Below are 16,214 nucleotides of genomic sequence, written 5' to 3' on the forward strand. Positions count from 1 at the left end.
AGGGGAGAAAGATGATTGAGGACTATTAGTGACTGTGGGGGGACAAAGTATATGGTGTGGTAAATTAACTTGGAAATTTACATCCAAAACACATCCTCATGACACATTATAAATTACTGAACTTGTGCACTGAAGATGTAAGTGTGATGTTGCTGATTATTTTTGTCCATATGATTTAATGACTTGTCCCCAAAGCCTGTCTGGTGACACCATGACATTGGGTAGATGATTGAAAGTCATGTGGAAACCTTTAGCTTTGATTATAGCACGCATTCGCCATGGCGTGGTTTCATTGAGCTTCTGCAATCACACAACATTTGTTTATGTCCAGATTTGCATTTATTTTTCACCAGGATCTTGTGTTGATGGTGGGAGAGTGGACCACTTCATAACGTTTCCTCCAGCACATCCCAAAGATTCTCATTAGGGTTAAGGTGGCCAATTCATGTGTGAAAATAGTGTCTCAAGCTCCCTGAACCACTCTTTCACAATTTAAGCCCAATTAATTCTGGTATTGTGATCTTGAAATATGCTCATGTCTTTAGGGAAGAAAAAATCCATTTATGATAAAACCTGATCATTCAGTATATTCAGCTACTCATTGCATCAGTTAGGGCTGAATAACTTGTTGCCAACTGAGACATATTAATCACTGAAGTGATTATCCAATGGAAGAGTCTTACCTAGTCTTAGACCCAGATGGTATTTATTTATTTTTTTTAAAAAAGGTAGTGTATTTCAAAACCCTATTTGAGACAAAGGATCTTCACCCTCTTATGAATAGTATTTTCCCCAATGGAAGAACAGTGATCACCTATAGTCCTAACTCTTAACTCTTAATTCACAAAGGCACTCCTTGAAAACATAAGGTTATGGCCAAGAGAACAATATACTGTAAAACACCTCAGTGAGTTCCTCCTGCATACCTGACCTCCAGGTGCAACACCAGGAGACAGCGGTCAGCAATGTCCTGAAATCCCCGGGACAGGTCATTCAGGGTCTGGAGAATCTGCTCCCTGCTGCGTTCACCAACCACCTGATTTTCTCCTGAACATGGAGAAGCACCTGAATAGACAAGAAGACACACAAAGACACTATTAACCAGTAATATTTTACAGTTAATAAAAAGGGCCATTATTTGATCAAAGGATGAAGGTTAAAAGTTTGTGTTCTGAACAAGCTGTGGCTCTTTACCAGATGACCTTTGCCACTGATATTCCCAGTATTAGGCCTGAAAAATGCTTCCTGCATTGCTCCTTGACACTTTCACGGGCACTGTAAACTAGTCTACAGTAGCACACAGGGGGCTACTTTTGGAAGGAGCAAAAAAAGTAAGTTGTTGGGTCAAGGTGACCAACCAAATAAGCCAATTACCAAAAAAAGGTGATAAGAGTTCAAGGCCAATGATGATAATGTGCAATTTTGCAAGTTTGCAGGTCCACACAGGGTCTTGCATGACCTACTGCCGGAAGCAAAAAGCAGGCCTTACTGTGACCTATTTTACCACAGACATTGGACCTTACTACACGTACTCCAAAGTTCACACTTTACACACAAAAGAAAAACATTAGGGCAACTTTGCACACTTCCTGAGTCCTTCAGCATGTTCTTGTACTTTCTTGCCACTTGTGCTGAGACAGCAGGAGCATGTGTCAGTGCACTGCATTGTAAACCAAACAAAAGACCTGTGTGTGCACGTGAAAAGAGAAAGAGGGCCAGAGAGCAAGAGAGCATCATGAGTGTATATAAATTCAGCCCAGTGTAGATCAATGGCCATAAATTAGCAAGGGGAGGAAAGGGAGAGAAATTGGCCCCGTCAGTCATATGTAAGTCTATTTGGTCAATGAGGCGGGAGAGTGTGTAGGTGTATGAGTGTGTGCGTGTGTGAAAGTGACTGTTGAGCAGGAGAATGCAGGGGTGCACGATCGATGTGCCGCAGCGAGAGCCAGCTCCCTAGTTACTCCTCCTGCCCTTCCGAAGGTCATACATGCATGTATGTATGCATGCCCTCTCCCTCTCCCCCCCCCCCCCCCCCCCACACACACACACACACACACGGGGAGTGTCAAAGTTGCAGCCAGTCTAAAATAAGATCAGACCTGGTCATCTGCCTTTCCTCTTTCTAATAAAAAGTAGAATTCAGCTAAGTAGTACGAAGCTCCAACTTACTTCTACTACAAAAGATCCAACACTTTGAAAAGTGTATTTAAAAGACCATAATTACTTCATAACCTCACTTATTATATAAGCAAAAACTGGAAACATGAAAATTCTATAGTGGCTGCCCTGTTAGGGCAGTGGTGCATATTTTCAAGAAAGCTAACTTTGCACACATCCCACATTCATAAATTCTAAAGCTTTTGGAATGTAAAACTCATAAAATTAAGTTTTAAGTTATTCTTTGCAGCAACAGCCAGAGTTGTGATGTGAAACGTGACAGCTGCTCATATGGCTTGTTTGTCTGACACTTGGAGATAAATGCTACAGATTTAATTCCTTATTAAAGGTGTGAATGTGGTTTGTGGGGCTGACTATGATAAAGTGCTTAATACAAGCAGTGTATTATTTTCATTTTACTTAATTTGCTTGAATAAACCTCTTGATATGTCCTGTACTCAGTCAACAGTAAACATGCTTTTTGGAAGTTAGACAGTGAAAAAGGGACATGTGGTGGAGATTTTAGGATTTTGTAAGAATCATGTAGTAATAAAAGTAATAATAATATAGCAAGAACCAGTGTGTCAAATAGGGTGTCAAATATATGGCTTGTTGCTCAATCCACAAAGATGTCCACGAACCACAAGTTATTAGGCTTCTCTTTCTGTTTTTAATCAGTGTTATTGCTTCCACAGCTGGAAACACCACCATGAGCTCTGAGATAATGAAGGGCTAAGGTGGCTAACATTCCGGCTTAGTGTATAATCACTCGTTATTATTCAAACACTTTCACATTAAACCAAAGAGCAGAGCTAAGACTGGCTCAAATCAATATACTAACGTTTCATTGATCAAGTCAATCAAAAATCACTTTTACTGTACACAAATCATAAAACCCACACCAGTGCCTCCTCTTCTGATACAAAACAGAGAGGCATCATTAGATCTTTAGGTTGGCAACATCAGTATTAATCCAACTAAATGAGCCACGGGAACAACAAACAAGATGGGTCTTAGCAGAAAAAATCCACAATGATTTCTCAAGGGACTGGAGCATGATGCCATTAATTGACTTCATTTGATTGGATTTAGCTGAAGCTGTTTATTCTCCCCGGTCACCTTATCAGATCATTAACAGATGCAGAACCCAGCACTGAAACACAATTCTCCCACTCAAACTAAAAGCCACAATTACGAGCATATTACCTATACAGCGTGAAACCTGAAAGCAGCACTAAGTGATCTGTGACTTTATTGATGCCTTGGCAACAAAGGAATGATAACAACATCAACAGGTGTTTGGTGCAGTGCATTGACTGTATATACAGACACAAAGCTGCCATTTTGTGCCTTCACAATAGTCTTATTTAATACATATGTATTTGTCAGATATAAACAGTTTTTCTCTCTTTGTGTCTCTTTTCTTCACTTAGCTTATGTGAGAGAGCAAGAGCATTTCACTCGCATTGCCTGTGGGAGTGTTTTCCCTCTAAGCGTGTGTGTGTGTGTGTGTGTGTGTGTGTGTGTGTGTGTGTCTGTGCACAGAGGCGTGTTTGAAAGTGACTCGAAGGCTTCTGTTTCCTCTCATGTGCAATACACTCACTCACTTTGGCAGCAGAAAGGAAAAAAAAAGAGGGGGCTCACTGTGGCACACACTGCTGGAGGTCTCTCCGGGGGGTGCCTATGAAACACACATACCCCCAAAACACACACGCACAGACGCACATGGATTCCTGAAGCCGCATCCACCCAGCCTATGTTGCTTTGATGATGCAAAGGAGGCGTCGCAGCATGGGGGGCACCATTAGAGTCAGGGACAGACGGGCAAAAGGAGACGACTCATTGGTCCTGACTGACAACTTTCTTGCTCTCTTTTTTCTCCCTATTTTCTGCTCCCTCTGTTTTCTTTTTCCTTGAACCAAATTGCTCTATTCTGTTATTTATGCATTTCTCGTGTATGTATGGTTTAATGTGAGGATATGTATGTGTGTATCATGTATCTATTTATGCACCCATGTGTAGGCATGTGTGTGTGTGTGTGCTGTGCTCATCCAATTATTTTCAAATCCCATCTTAAGAGAAACGTCTGTCGCTTGCCATCTGCAGAACATTAGGATGGCAGACATTAAGAAAGAAGAACAGTGATGGAATTCACTCACTACAGATAAGCATGCAAATGCAGAAATACACAGACAGTACATAAGCACACACATTGCCCTGTCTGCCGTTAAGGGCAAAAACAATGCATTAAGAAACAAAAAAAACAATATGACTTGACATTTTCTGTGGCGGCGAGAAATGCAGACGCTGAATACATTTGATAAAAATCACCATCTGGTTTGTTTAAAAAAGTACAACACCAACAGAAAAAGAGAAATGGAAGAGAAAATAGAGAAAGATAAGTAAAGGACAGTATCCTGGAGGGATGGAGCGATGAATGATTCATAAATGAGTGAATGAGTAAGAGAGAAGCGATATTAATTATTTTGCTGCCTCTGGTAGAGGATGAACATCTGCACAATGGGATCTGAACTTTTGTCCAGAGAGACAGTAAGAAATCATAGAGGAATGAGAAAGATAGAAACTCAGAATAAGATTAAAGATTTTTAATATCTAAAATCCCAAATTGCTAAAAGTGTCTTGTGATGAGTCTGAATAAAAACATGCTAGAACTGAATAGAATAAAAACAAATGATTGGATGGACAAAAGACAATATTTAAACTACTGACACAACAACACCATCCTTTCCCATTACAGCTATATCCCCAGGCGTCTGCAGTGAATAAGAATGTCTTCTTAGTGAGCTTGCCTTGTTAAATAAAGTCAAGAAGAAAAAAAAATCACTGCTAAAGGGCAAAGACCTACACTCACCATAGTCAAGGTTAGAAAAGTGTATTCTTTTCAAAGTCTTCACACATACAGCCGAGCAACCACTAAAGAGAGAAGGGGCTTACTCCCATTGGAAAGCTGCATAAATACTGTCTGGAAACCCTGCAGCACAGATTACAGGCCTGTATCTACACAAGTAATGATGGTCAGTCCTTCAGCTTGAACACACACATTTGCACACAAGTGGGCAGACAGAAAACATCTGCAAGAAAAAGGCTGCCCACTAAGATGAACTTTCACATTGCTGGTGACCTCCAGTTTTTAGGTCTTTGTTCAAGACCGACAAGGCTGCCAGACTCCCTGGCAAATAATTTTAAAGAAATCTCAAATTCAAACAGACACACAGCAGTCAACAACAACAACAACAACAAAATGGCTGTCATGCTGACATTGCCCCTCAGGCAATCTGTGTGTGCGTGTGTGCTTGTGTGTTGTTGTTGTTGTGTAAATATTGTCAGTGTGGATCAGAAGTCCAGTGCTACAACCAGATGGGTGATAAGGGCCAATCACCATCACAGGTCTGTCTGCACACACATACACACATAGTCCTTGGGTACTTACACATATACATCCTTAATCTGACAAACAGGGAGATATAAGCAGGTACAGTATGAGCACTCCTTAAAACCTGAATCAGGATTCAGCACCACAACGGTGTAGAAGGGACTGAATGTCATTTTCATATTATCTAAAATTCAGAGCATAATAAGGCATGTAATGACATATCCAGGAGATTTCGTTCACACAGGATGGTAATCAAACCCAACATCCACGGCAAAGATACATCCAGCTGTGGACAAAACCTATCAGGCTCCATGTACTCAAAGTTAAAGCAGAAATAACAATGTTCACACTGTCAAGATTGGGAAGAAGCAAAGAGTAGGAAAAAATTAAAACAAAGAGAAAGGAGGATTGAACAGAAAGAAATGCCAAGAAAGAATTAGGCAAGAAAGTACGAAAGAGGAATGAAAGAAAGAAAAAGCAAAAAGAAGGAGAGAAAAATGAGTTGTTCATACCTGACTGCTTCTGTAATATAAAATCCAATTTGGAGAGGCAAAGACGTGAGTTGGGGGGAGGGGGGCGAGATAAGGTTGGGTCCTTTTTCCTGTGCTGTACCCTTGTACCATCTTGCACATGCTTAAGTACACACACGTGCGCATGCACACGCACAGTCCACCATCAGCTTGGCAAACACTAAATAATGAACAATACGGAGGCTGTCCCAGCATGATAAGTGACTGCCCTATCCTTCCCATTAGTGCCACTCGCCAGAATTAATGATAATTATGTCACGTCTTTTTCCGTACTTTTATTGAATTCTTATCTGTGAATAGACAAAAAAAAAAAAAAAAACTAGCGTCAGAGAGAAAGGGAAGAGTTTAAAAAGAGATAATGATAAAGTCAAGCCCAAGTAAGAGTATCTGAATATTTTTCATTAAACTATTTTATGTAAATGAACTGAAATGGAACAGCGAAAGAGCAATCAGACAACTGAAGCTAGAGAGTTTAAGCTCTCTATCCTTCTAAGAAAGTGCACAATTTACCAGAGTTACTTGTTCATTGATGAATGAACTCACTTGAAAATATTTTTCACCTCTCATCCAAAAGGCTTCTTCAAATCAGTTTAAGCAAGCAAGCAACACCACCTCACAAGCAAGTCCAGTTGCCAATGAACAAGCAACTTTGGGATAATCATGACCTGAATGAATAGAGAATCTTCACAGATGCAGTGAACACAGCTCTGTTCCTCAATATAACTGAAAGACAAAGCCTGTTAGAAATTAATTATTATACTCTATAATTAATGATATTGGTAACAAATAAAATGAATGTAACTGTATGCAACTGTACATTTGGAGACAGGCTAATTCCCAAGTACATCATCTTGTCAAGACTAATAATATGTTTCCCATCCAACTCTAGAAAGTCAGACTGGTGACATTTTAGTTAAATAGCGAGTGCATTTATTAGAAAGACATAAAAAGCAAATTAAATAAACATGTTTTTTTTCATGAGGTTGAAAAATTCAATCTGGCATCTGTTGATATTCTTGGAGTTCGGGGGAAAACCATTTAAACAGCAGTTTTAATTGAGTTAAGCAAGGAAATGTCAAATAAAGCACTGTTACTACAAGCTGCAGTGCAAATCAAAGCCAACATTAAGAGCCATGGATGGGACTAATAACTCTCTGACTGCTATCATATGTTAATAAAAATTTATGGACTTAAAAAAGAATAATAAAATATGCTAGAAGTTCTTAAGATGATAATGAGGATAAAAACATTAGTGTAATGATAAGTGATTAAAATGATTCACAAAGACTATGTGTTGTATGGAAACACACACGCACACACACACACACCTCTCACCTGGATCAGTGATTAATGATACTAAAGTGATGACTGTGCAGGCACTGAAATGGTTTTAAAAGTCCTGATTAGGTTAGGCATTTATGCGCACATACACTACTTGCAGATGCAAAGCCCAGCATAATGAGCATGTGTGTGTAAAGTGCTCTTTGACAACTCCAGTGGAGAAGGTAATGAGTGTTTGATAATACACTCAAACAAGAACTTAATGAGGCACAGGTAAGAGGCGTTGCTACAAAAGCAAAGCTTAGCATGACAATACTTTATATACCCCTGACTGAGATCCTACAGTACATAAACCATCCACATAATGTATTTAATTTGCACTGCGTAATGACCAACAACCACTTTCATACACACAGTAGTATTGCACTATAATGTAATATGCATCTTGAAGAAAAACCTGTCCAGAGTAAATGTGATCTGAGAATGGGAGTAACACCTCAACTTTTACCACAAAAATGACCAGAAACGTACATCCAAGACAATACTGGAGCGACTTTGGGACCAGTCTCCAACTGTCTTTGAGTGGCCCAGTGAAAGCCCAGCTTTAAATCCCACAAAATGTCTGTGGAGACATCTAAAGATGGTGGCTCAAAGACATACCACATTCTGAGGTAGTCCACAACAAACCATAAATCCAAGTGCGCAAAACTTGTAGATAACAAAGAACCAAGAAGAAGAATTTGCAATTGGGGTCAAATTGGCTTTTACAAACAGCTGAAATAAAGGCTATAAATGTTTTAGATGATAAACATTTTTTTTATTATCTTGCTAAAATTTGTGTGCAAAGGGTGTAAATATTTTCCGAAGTCAGTATATATTGAAGATTTTTTTAGACAGTGTCATTTTTGGCGACTATAAAAGCCATGCTGCCTGTGCCGAAGATGAAAAACATGAAACTGACTAATAGCAAAAGCATAATCTGACCATCTGATACGCAAAATGCGTGTGAAAGACAATATCCAGTTTTTCAGTAGGCAGAATAAACACCAACAGATGTCTGCATTAGTGTCAGTGTACCAGCACCAGTAGGTGCAAAAATGTAATGCATATGTCAATGTTTGTGACCAAAATAGTGCCATGCTTCATTTCGTTTCATTTAATTCCATCAACACAACAGCCCGTTTCCAGATATCTGGTTAGTAGCAACAGGGGTGGGGTTTGTCTGGAAGAGTCCGGCTGATTCAGTGATACTTTGTATTATTATGAAATATCAAACAAATGTAAGACCCAAAATATGTTTTGTTTTTTCAAACTAAATAATTTCTTTTTCAAACACATAATCTTACATTTTGTCAAAAGAAGTCAGCAGTCAGCTGCAGGAGGTGTAAACTGACAGTGGGTCCCATCTTTACAATACTTACTAAATTATAAATACATAATAAATTATATCCAAAAAGTGTCAACTATTTCTGAATCACAAACGCTGCTTCCCTTACTTACTGGAGGCATGGGGCAAGTTGGCAAAGAAAGTCTTGAGGCGACCAGCAAGCCACTCCATGCTCTCGTGAAGGTTGGCCAGAGCCTTTAGCTCACTGACGTCACGGAGGATCTCATTCTGGGGGATTAACTTGTCTCCCAGGTTCCCGGTTAGGACCTCTGACTCTTTAGCGAAGGCCGCCCTACATAGAAGAGAGAATGCGTGAGGAATTTAACAGTTTGCGTGGATAAAGCGTCTGAAATGGTTAAATGGAAATAGAAATGTGAGAGAGACACGTGGTCGATAACAAAATAGATATACTGAAAGATAAACAGAGAGGAAGTGAACAACATGAAGAAAGTGGAACATAGTGTGAAGAGAATTTTGAAGTCATGAAAAAAGGGGGAGTCACGAGTAGCTCAGCACAACAGGTGATGGACAGCACTTGGAAACAGAAAACAAACAGAAGGCAGAGACTTACAGGGTGGAAAATACAAAGTCAGTGAAATCAAAGACTTTTCTTTATTATACATAAAATCACTTGGGGTTTTTGGAAGGATAATTGACTTTGGAGGCTAGTATGAAAGTTGGGGGAGAGAGCTGGGAAGATAAGTAAATCTCAACACCACTGTGCTGTAAACACATGGCATGTGGACTGGCCTCCTGAGCCACAAGGATGCCCACAGATCAAGAGACTCTGAACAACAGATGGGTTTAAATAAAGATAAATAAAAAATAAAACACCAGTCTCGCAAAGACATCCAGTACTTTCTCACTCACACACAGGCATGTGCGGCTTATTAATGAGGCTTTATTAAAGCACTGGGTTGCCAGTCGTGCAGAAGCTAATCCCCTTTTCATAGTGATGAAAACAGCTACTGCTCTCAAATCAAACAGCCTTATGTCTCCCTCTTGCTATCTCTGTGCTCCCAGTCTGTGTATGTATCTGCATGTGTGTCTGAGAAAGAGAAAGGGAGAGAGGGAGAAGGCGCACACAGCAGATTGACTTTCTTTGGCCACATAACCAATTTATTTATTTACTTTACTATTCCGCTCCGATGAGCTTCAGTGTTCCCTGAAGAGTGCGCACATTCAAAGGCAATTTCGATAAGACTGACCCCCCAGCCCACCCCTCCCCACCCCCTCCTTTTCCAGCTCTCCTTATATTTTCCTATTTTGCTCTTCCCTTGTTTCCTCACTTCCTTCAGATAGAGGGTGTTTAAAAGACCAATCATGACTTCTTTTATGGCTGCATCTTAGTCAACAAGAGTGGGTCCAATAATATGTGAATAAAAGAGCAAAGACGGGAGGGAGGGATTATCTGCCTGACTGCTCGAGTGTGATTGTGTGTGCTTACTTCTTCTGGTTTGTGGGGTGTCTAGTATGTGTACTTTGCACTCTGTTTGAGTAGGAAAATACAAAAGTAAAATAAAGCGAAATAACATTTATTTATGCAACACTTGTCCTTGTCCTGTCTGAAATGTTAGAGCCAAATCACTGATAATCAATGATGATTTAACCCTGTGAGAAAAAGGTTTATATAGGTTCTTTAAATAGCAAAACGGCATAGGGATTACAACTACTTTCGTTTACACGCACAGACATTTTACTAAAAAAATTGGCTCAGTTGTTCCATGGCCAGGTACAGTATGCACTGTTCTCTCATTAGTTTAGCTTACCTGCATGTAAACAGTCAGCAGCTTGAGCTGATTTCATTTGGCATTGTTAACTGTCAGTATCTGACTTCTGGACATATATGATTTGTGTGTGTACCGGGTAAAGTGTTCTTCATCCTCTCTCTTCTGTCGGTTCTGTCTGGGTTGGGCCATATTTGCCCAGTTAGGGAGGGACTGGAGCAAACGGCTGATGTCCTCATCCTTGGACCAGGAAGCACTGATGGTCAGTTTCTCCTCACACTGGACTATGCCCCTGAGGACACAAAGGAAAAGATATTGTAAATGAGAGGTTGTTAGCCTCTAATAACAAAATATTAACAATAACAATTACTAAATGTAATGTACTACACCACAGTCAAATGTTGGATTTATTTTTAATGATGCATGCTGCCATTAGATCGATACTGATTCTGATTTGCTGGTAGCTTTTACTGTAAATGAAAAGTCAGACGATAACCCAATATTCATAAATATATAAGAGTCCCAGATTTAAAGGCAATGCATCTAAGGGTAAAGATACTTAACTCGATGCTTTACCAACACCGCACAAAAGCAACACAGCAAATGTTTCTCAAAACTGCATTTAAACAGCCTAATAATTATGTAGCTGTACAAGTGGTTCATGGGAATTGGTACTGACATGTACAATAGAATTACAGCAGCTCTGATGTGGTGTGAAAAAACACGGAGGTAGACTGCCAACATGCATTTGCTTTGTTTGCATGTGTCTGGGTTGGGGAAATGGCTTGGTTCTGCAATTATTATTATACTAATGCAAGAAACACAGCCACTCAGGGTTTTACATCCGCACATGCACACATGCAAAAAAGGGAGGGGGGGGGTGAGAGAGACTTGTTAGTGTGTAAACAACAACACAAACATTCACAGCACATGCACCAACACAATTACAGACTTATACATCTTGGCAGCGTCTGTTGTTTTGTCTTCATCACTCTGGGTTCCTAGTGAGACTGAGGCTGACCTGTGACAGAGTCCAGATGGACTCCCAGCAGTCTGTCAGCCCTTTCCTGTCTCTCCTGGCCTGTTTACCCTCCATATTCACTAGCCCTCCCTTTACCTGACCAGGTGTTAGATGGTTCCAGGGGAACACAGCTGGATGGCCTTTGACAGTACTAATGGTTATTGGATTACAGGTGTGAGTAGAAAGCAAGGAAAAACAACGTGCAAACCTTTTTCCATACTTTTGAAAAAGTAAAAAGTTTGTGCTCCTTCATATAAAGATACTAAAAGATACTAAAACTGGTCACATTAAAAAAGTAACTACTCTTAAACAGTTTAGAGATAAGTTTCTGTCTTACTAAATTGCTAAAATTACGTTAATGTGCTTAAATGTTTGTTGTGGAGTTTACCAGGCTTTAGGGAATTCAGGTAATCCTGAAACTTATTTTAAGTAGACAACTATATAATATACAAACAATAAAAGAAAAATTAAGGCCTCCAGTACAAAAACGTATTCCAGCTTCTTTGGCAGGTAAATGAATCTCTTCTTTTACCTGTAAGATGTGTTGCAGATTTCCTTGTACTCTTTGAGCTTGTCACAGACCATTTCGAGGAACTGGTTGGAGTAGGCACTCAGGTCCTGCATCAGGCTCATTAGATCCTGGATGGACTTTTCCACTACCACCGTGCTCTATAGGCACAAATAGGAGGAGAGCAATCAGTGTTTGGTTCAATGGTTAGACATAAAAATGTTTTCCCAAAAGTTTTCACCTTCAAAAAGAGAAACACAGACAGAGTTAGACCCACAGAAAAATAAAGGGGGACTCGATTTTATGCAAGTGCCAAGTCAGATCCAGTCTGCTGTAGTGCCAGAGTAATAGGATGGCTCTAACTTCACTTGTCTATCTGTCACCTGCGGCTGGACTGATGACTGGTGCTGGAGAGCTTGTCGGAAGTCGTAACGCTGTATTGGTGGAATGGATGATTCTTTGTGTGTGAGTGAATCAGTGTGAGTGCACATATTTGTGTGTTCTCTGAACTTGTGTGTTGTGTGTGTGCATTTGTCACAGTGCACCCATCACCAGAAGCCATGGCAGGGCTGTGACAGCAGCCATTATAGATTAGCCACTCCTGCGTGACTAATAGCTGGCCCGGGAACAGCAGAGCAGCTTCATATCCCCAGACACACTAACACATACACACAGAGTGCAAACTTTTCAAAACACACAACTTTGAGCAATCCAAGAGCTGTTAAATGAGATTACAACTCGGTTTGTTCCAGTTTGTCTGCTCCTAACACTTAACCAATCTATCCTACATCTCCAATAATAGTGATAACTTGCTATTAGTCTAGCAATAGCCTTGCTGCATGTACTCTACAAAAGCAGTACTGGTGCAGAGTAACCCTGTGAAAAATACAGAGAGAGACAGAGTCAAGTTCACTACTCTGCATATCTTACTATAGAAGAAGAAAAATGAATAGCTTTGTCAAGGATGGTTAAGGGGCAGTAGAAGGTACTTGATGCTAAATGCAGACATAAAATAAAGCCAGCCAGATGATCTACTTATCATCTTATTTACCACAACAAATTATTATTGCGAACTAAAATTTTCTAAACAATGCCTGAATCTTAAACATACAAGAGTCTTATTTCAGCATTGGCCACCAGCTAGCTGCTGAAGTGGCTGCAAAGAGTGTAAAGGCCACAAGTGACTATAATTGATCATCAAGAAATATGGAGGGACCCCTGATGTGTTAGAATGATATTAATATTAATAGTTCTTTCTCAGTTTTAGTTTCCCCCTTACTCATTCTGTCACAAGCAGGCAAGCATGCACATTCTGCGTGCGCGCACACACACACACACACCGATACACACAAACAGCAGCCACTCCGCTGAGGGAAGTCATGAACCATAGCAGTGCCCATGCCCATGGAGTGCTAACCAAGGCCTTGTCTCTGCCAAGGGAGCACCCTTTACTGTCCATGTCTGACTTCCTGTCAGGCTGCCGGGGAAGGAAGAAATACACAGATGCTGCAGGAGTGTTAGTGTACCTTCAGCAGCAGCTACCTCCTGTTCTTGGTGTGGGCTGGTGGTGCAGTAAACTGCTTTACATAACAATTAAAAAAAAAAAAGTATCAATGACACTGCTGCCAGTTTCTGTTACCGTGACTACAGTGATGATGATGCTTTTGTGGTTCTTGATGAGAAATTGTTTATTTTCATTTGCCTCTTCCACAGAGGTCAGGTTGTAGGGTCACCACCCAAGAGGCTGCAAGGTTTAATTGAGTGGGTCATTTAAACTTCTTCAGATAAAAAAGTCAGTGTAAATGGAGTGCATTAGAATTCATCCATCCAGCCATTATCTTTAACTGCTTATAATGTTTAGGCTAGCAGGGGGCTGGAGTCTATCCCAGCTGTCACTAGGAGAAAGGCGGGATCCACCCTGGACAAGTCGCTAGTCTATCTCAGGGCTAGCACAGAGATACATACACATTCACACCTACAGAAAATTTAGAGTCACCAATTAACCTACCATGCATATCTTTGGACTGTGGGAGGAAACTGGAGTAGCCGGAGGAAACCCACATAAGCATGGGGAGAACATACAAACTCCACACAAAAAGGCAGCAGCCCGCAGGTAGAGTCAATCCTTCTAGCTGTGAGGCAGCAGCGCTAACGACTCCTGCGCGGTGCTGCCTGGAGCGCATTAGGATGCTACAGTTTTTATGACATGCTTGACTTTTATGTAGGAAATATCCATTTAATATGGATATCCACAAATTTAATATGTCTTCGCATTAATGTTTTGGGTAAAACTGAAATGTTGCAACTTCTATTAGGGTACATAAGCCCCTTTCAGACATGCAACGCAATCTTGAGTGTATCCAGATATTATCCGGAGGGGCTCTATGTGAGAACGCAATAATTCTGTCTGCAGCCTTTTGTTATGCACACGCACAGCTGGAGAAAGACGTTTGGAAACCGGGTTACCCGTATACATGGCAAAGAAATCGGCTTTCTCCAACAAAAATCTACCTGGGGAAACCAGGTTTCCCTTTTCCCCTAACCTGATTTTGGAAATCAGATAAAGCCGACTATAACCTGGTTACTTAAAACCATGTAAGTAACTGAATGATTAACTGGGGAGATGATGTAATTTGTGAAATTCTGCCAGTAAGTTTAGGGAACAGCACAAGACTGTGTCATATATGATGCTTGATGTGCTGCAAACAAAACACTGCAATTTTTTCACCATCCTTTTTGCATCATGCCCTGCCCCCTACACACTCCACCCAGGTAGCACCGATTGCACAGGTTAAATGGAGTATTTCCTCACAAGTGATAAGGCATCCTGTGAAGACAACCTCCTTATGTACGCTACAGGTAGAATATCCCAACCTGATCATCCCGATATTCTCTAAAGTTAATGTGTGACACAGGCTATAAAGATAATGTTCAAACACTGCATTTACAAAGTAAATGGCACAGATTAGGGATAATGGAGAAACAAATGACACATTCAATTTGATTAGATTTAGAGATAATAATTGAAAACTGTGCAGTGAAGGAGTGCGAAATAATTTAGTTTGATTAGTGTAGCACCAACTAGATTTTTACATACATAAAAAATGTGTGCAAATATGAAACTTTATACTAAACTCTTATACTATTGAGAATTTTAAAATCCTCATAAAAATAAAAGTATCGAATATAAAAAAAAAAAATATGCTATTGAAAAGTCAATGATCCCTCCGCTTTTACTGTCCCTGCTTCGAGGATATAGAGCTCAAAAGCAGGTCATACCAGTAAATAGAGAAGAGTAAACAATGGATGCCCGATCCATTACTCCTGCTCTAACAAATGCTCTTGCACTCAGCTCCCTTGTCTAATTCTGCTCATTTAACACAGCCATTTGTCTTAGGCAGCAGAAATCATTAAAATGTAATCAAGGGACAGATTGAGAAAGGGAGGGCTGGGAGAGAGAGTGTGAGAGTGGTAGAGAGAGTGTCTCCTCTGTCTTGCCTGACTCTTGACATAGGGCAACATCCAGTGTGGAAGCTTCTTTATCTCTGTCCATCGTCACTCTAAACTTCTCTTTGCAATGTTTCAAGCTTAAAGGTCAACATGTGAAAAACACCCCCATTTCTCTTATAATTTTACTTCACAGTATTGTATTACTCTTAAAAATGAGATTTGTTGCACTTTACCTCTACTCTTACACATCATTACTACGTAAAAGCATAGCTATCAAGGAAAATTAGACTTTGGAATTTGCTGGGGTAAACAGCTGTTATTAAGAGTGTAATGTAGGCCGCAGCCATAGTGGTTTAATGATAGCAACAAGGCAGAGCTAGCACTCTGACTGGCGCCTCAGCGAAAAAGCTGTTAATGCATGTCACCACTACAGAATCCACCCAGAGCTCGTGCTAAAAGTGGTAATGTCCTTTGGTGGAGTGAGTAAAAAGCCCAGCACACTGATACAGCAATCACAAAACTCCTAAGAGTGGGATTAATAAAGTGTGATCTGAGATCCACAAAGGGGGGTGAAAAGAGACAATGCCTCTCACTTAGTAAAGCTTGCATGGGCAATGAAAGTGCATGCTGTGTCTGAATTTCAGCTAGTTTCATAAGGCTTTTTTTTCTGTAATGTATTTTCTCAGGTGTCAGGACATGAGAGCCTCAGGTTTGAATTGGAAACGGATCTTGGATTTCCCCATTACTATAACGGGGAAC

The 16,214-nt window shown here is 40.3% G+C and overlaps 1 protein-coding gene across 1 annotated transcript in view; it reads right to left on the bottom strand.

Annotated features, from left to right (window-relative positions):
* The window catches only part of exoc4 (exocyst complex component 4), a 102,310-nt gene that overhangs the window by 16,267 nt on the left and 69,829 nt on the right, over positions 1–16,214 (bottom strand). Inside the window, exons 14-17 of the mRNA XM_067490115.1 lie at positions 12,030–12,166; positions 10,613–10,768; positions 8,863–9,041; positions 927–1,065 (exon numbers count right to left, since the gene is read on the bottom strand). Coding sequence (XP_067346216.1) covers positions 927–1,065; positions 8,863–9,041; positions 10,613–10,768; positions 12,030–12,166 — 611 coding nt within the window. The remainder of the gene's footprint in view (positions 1–926; positions 1,066–8,862; positions 9,042–10,612; positions 10,769–12,029; positions 12,167–16,214) is intronic.

The sequence above is a fragment of the Channa argus genome, chromosome 21 (assembly GCF_033026475.1).
Source record: "Channa argus isolate prfri chromosome 21, Channa argus male v1.0, whole genome shotgun sequence".
Classification (NCBI taxonomy): domain Eukaryota; kingdom Metazoa; phylum Chordata; class Actinopteri; order Anabantiformes; family Channidae; genus Channa; species Channa argus.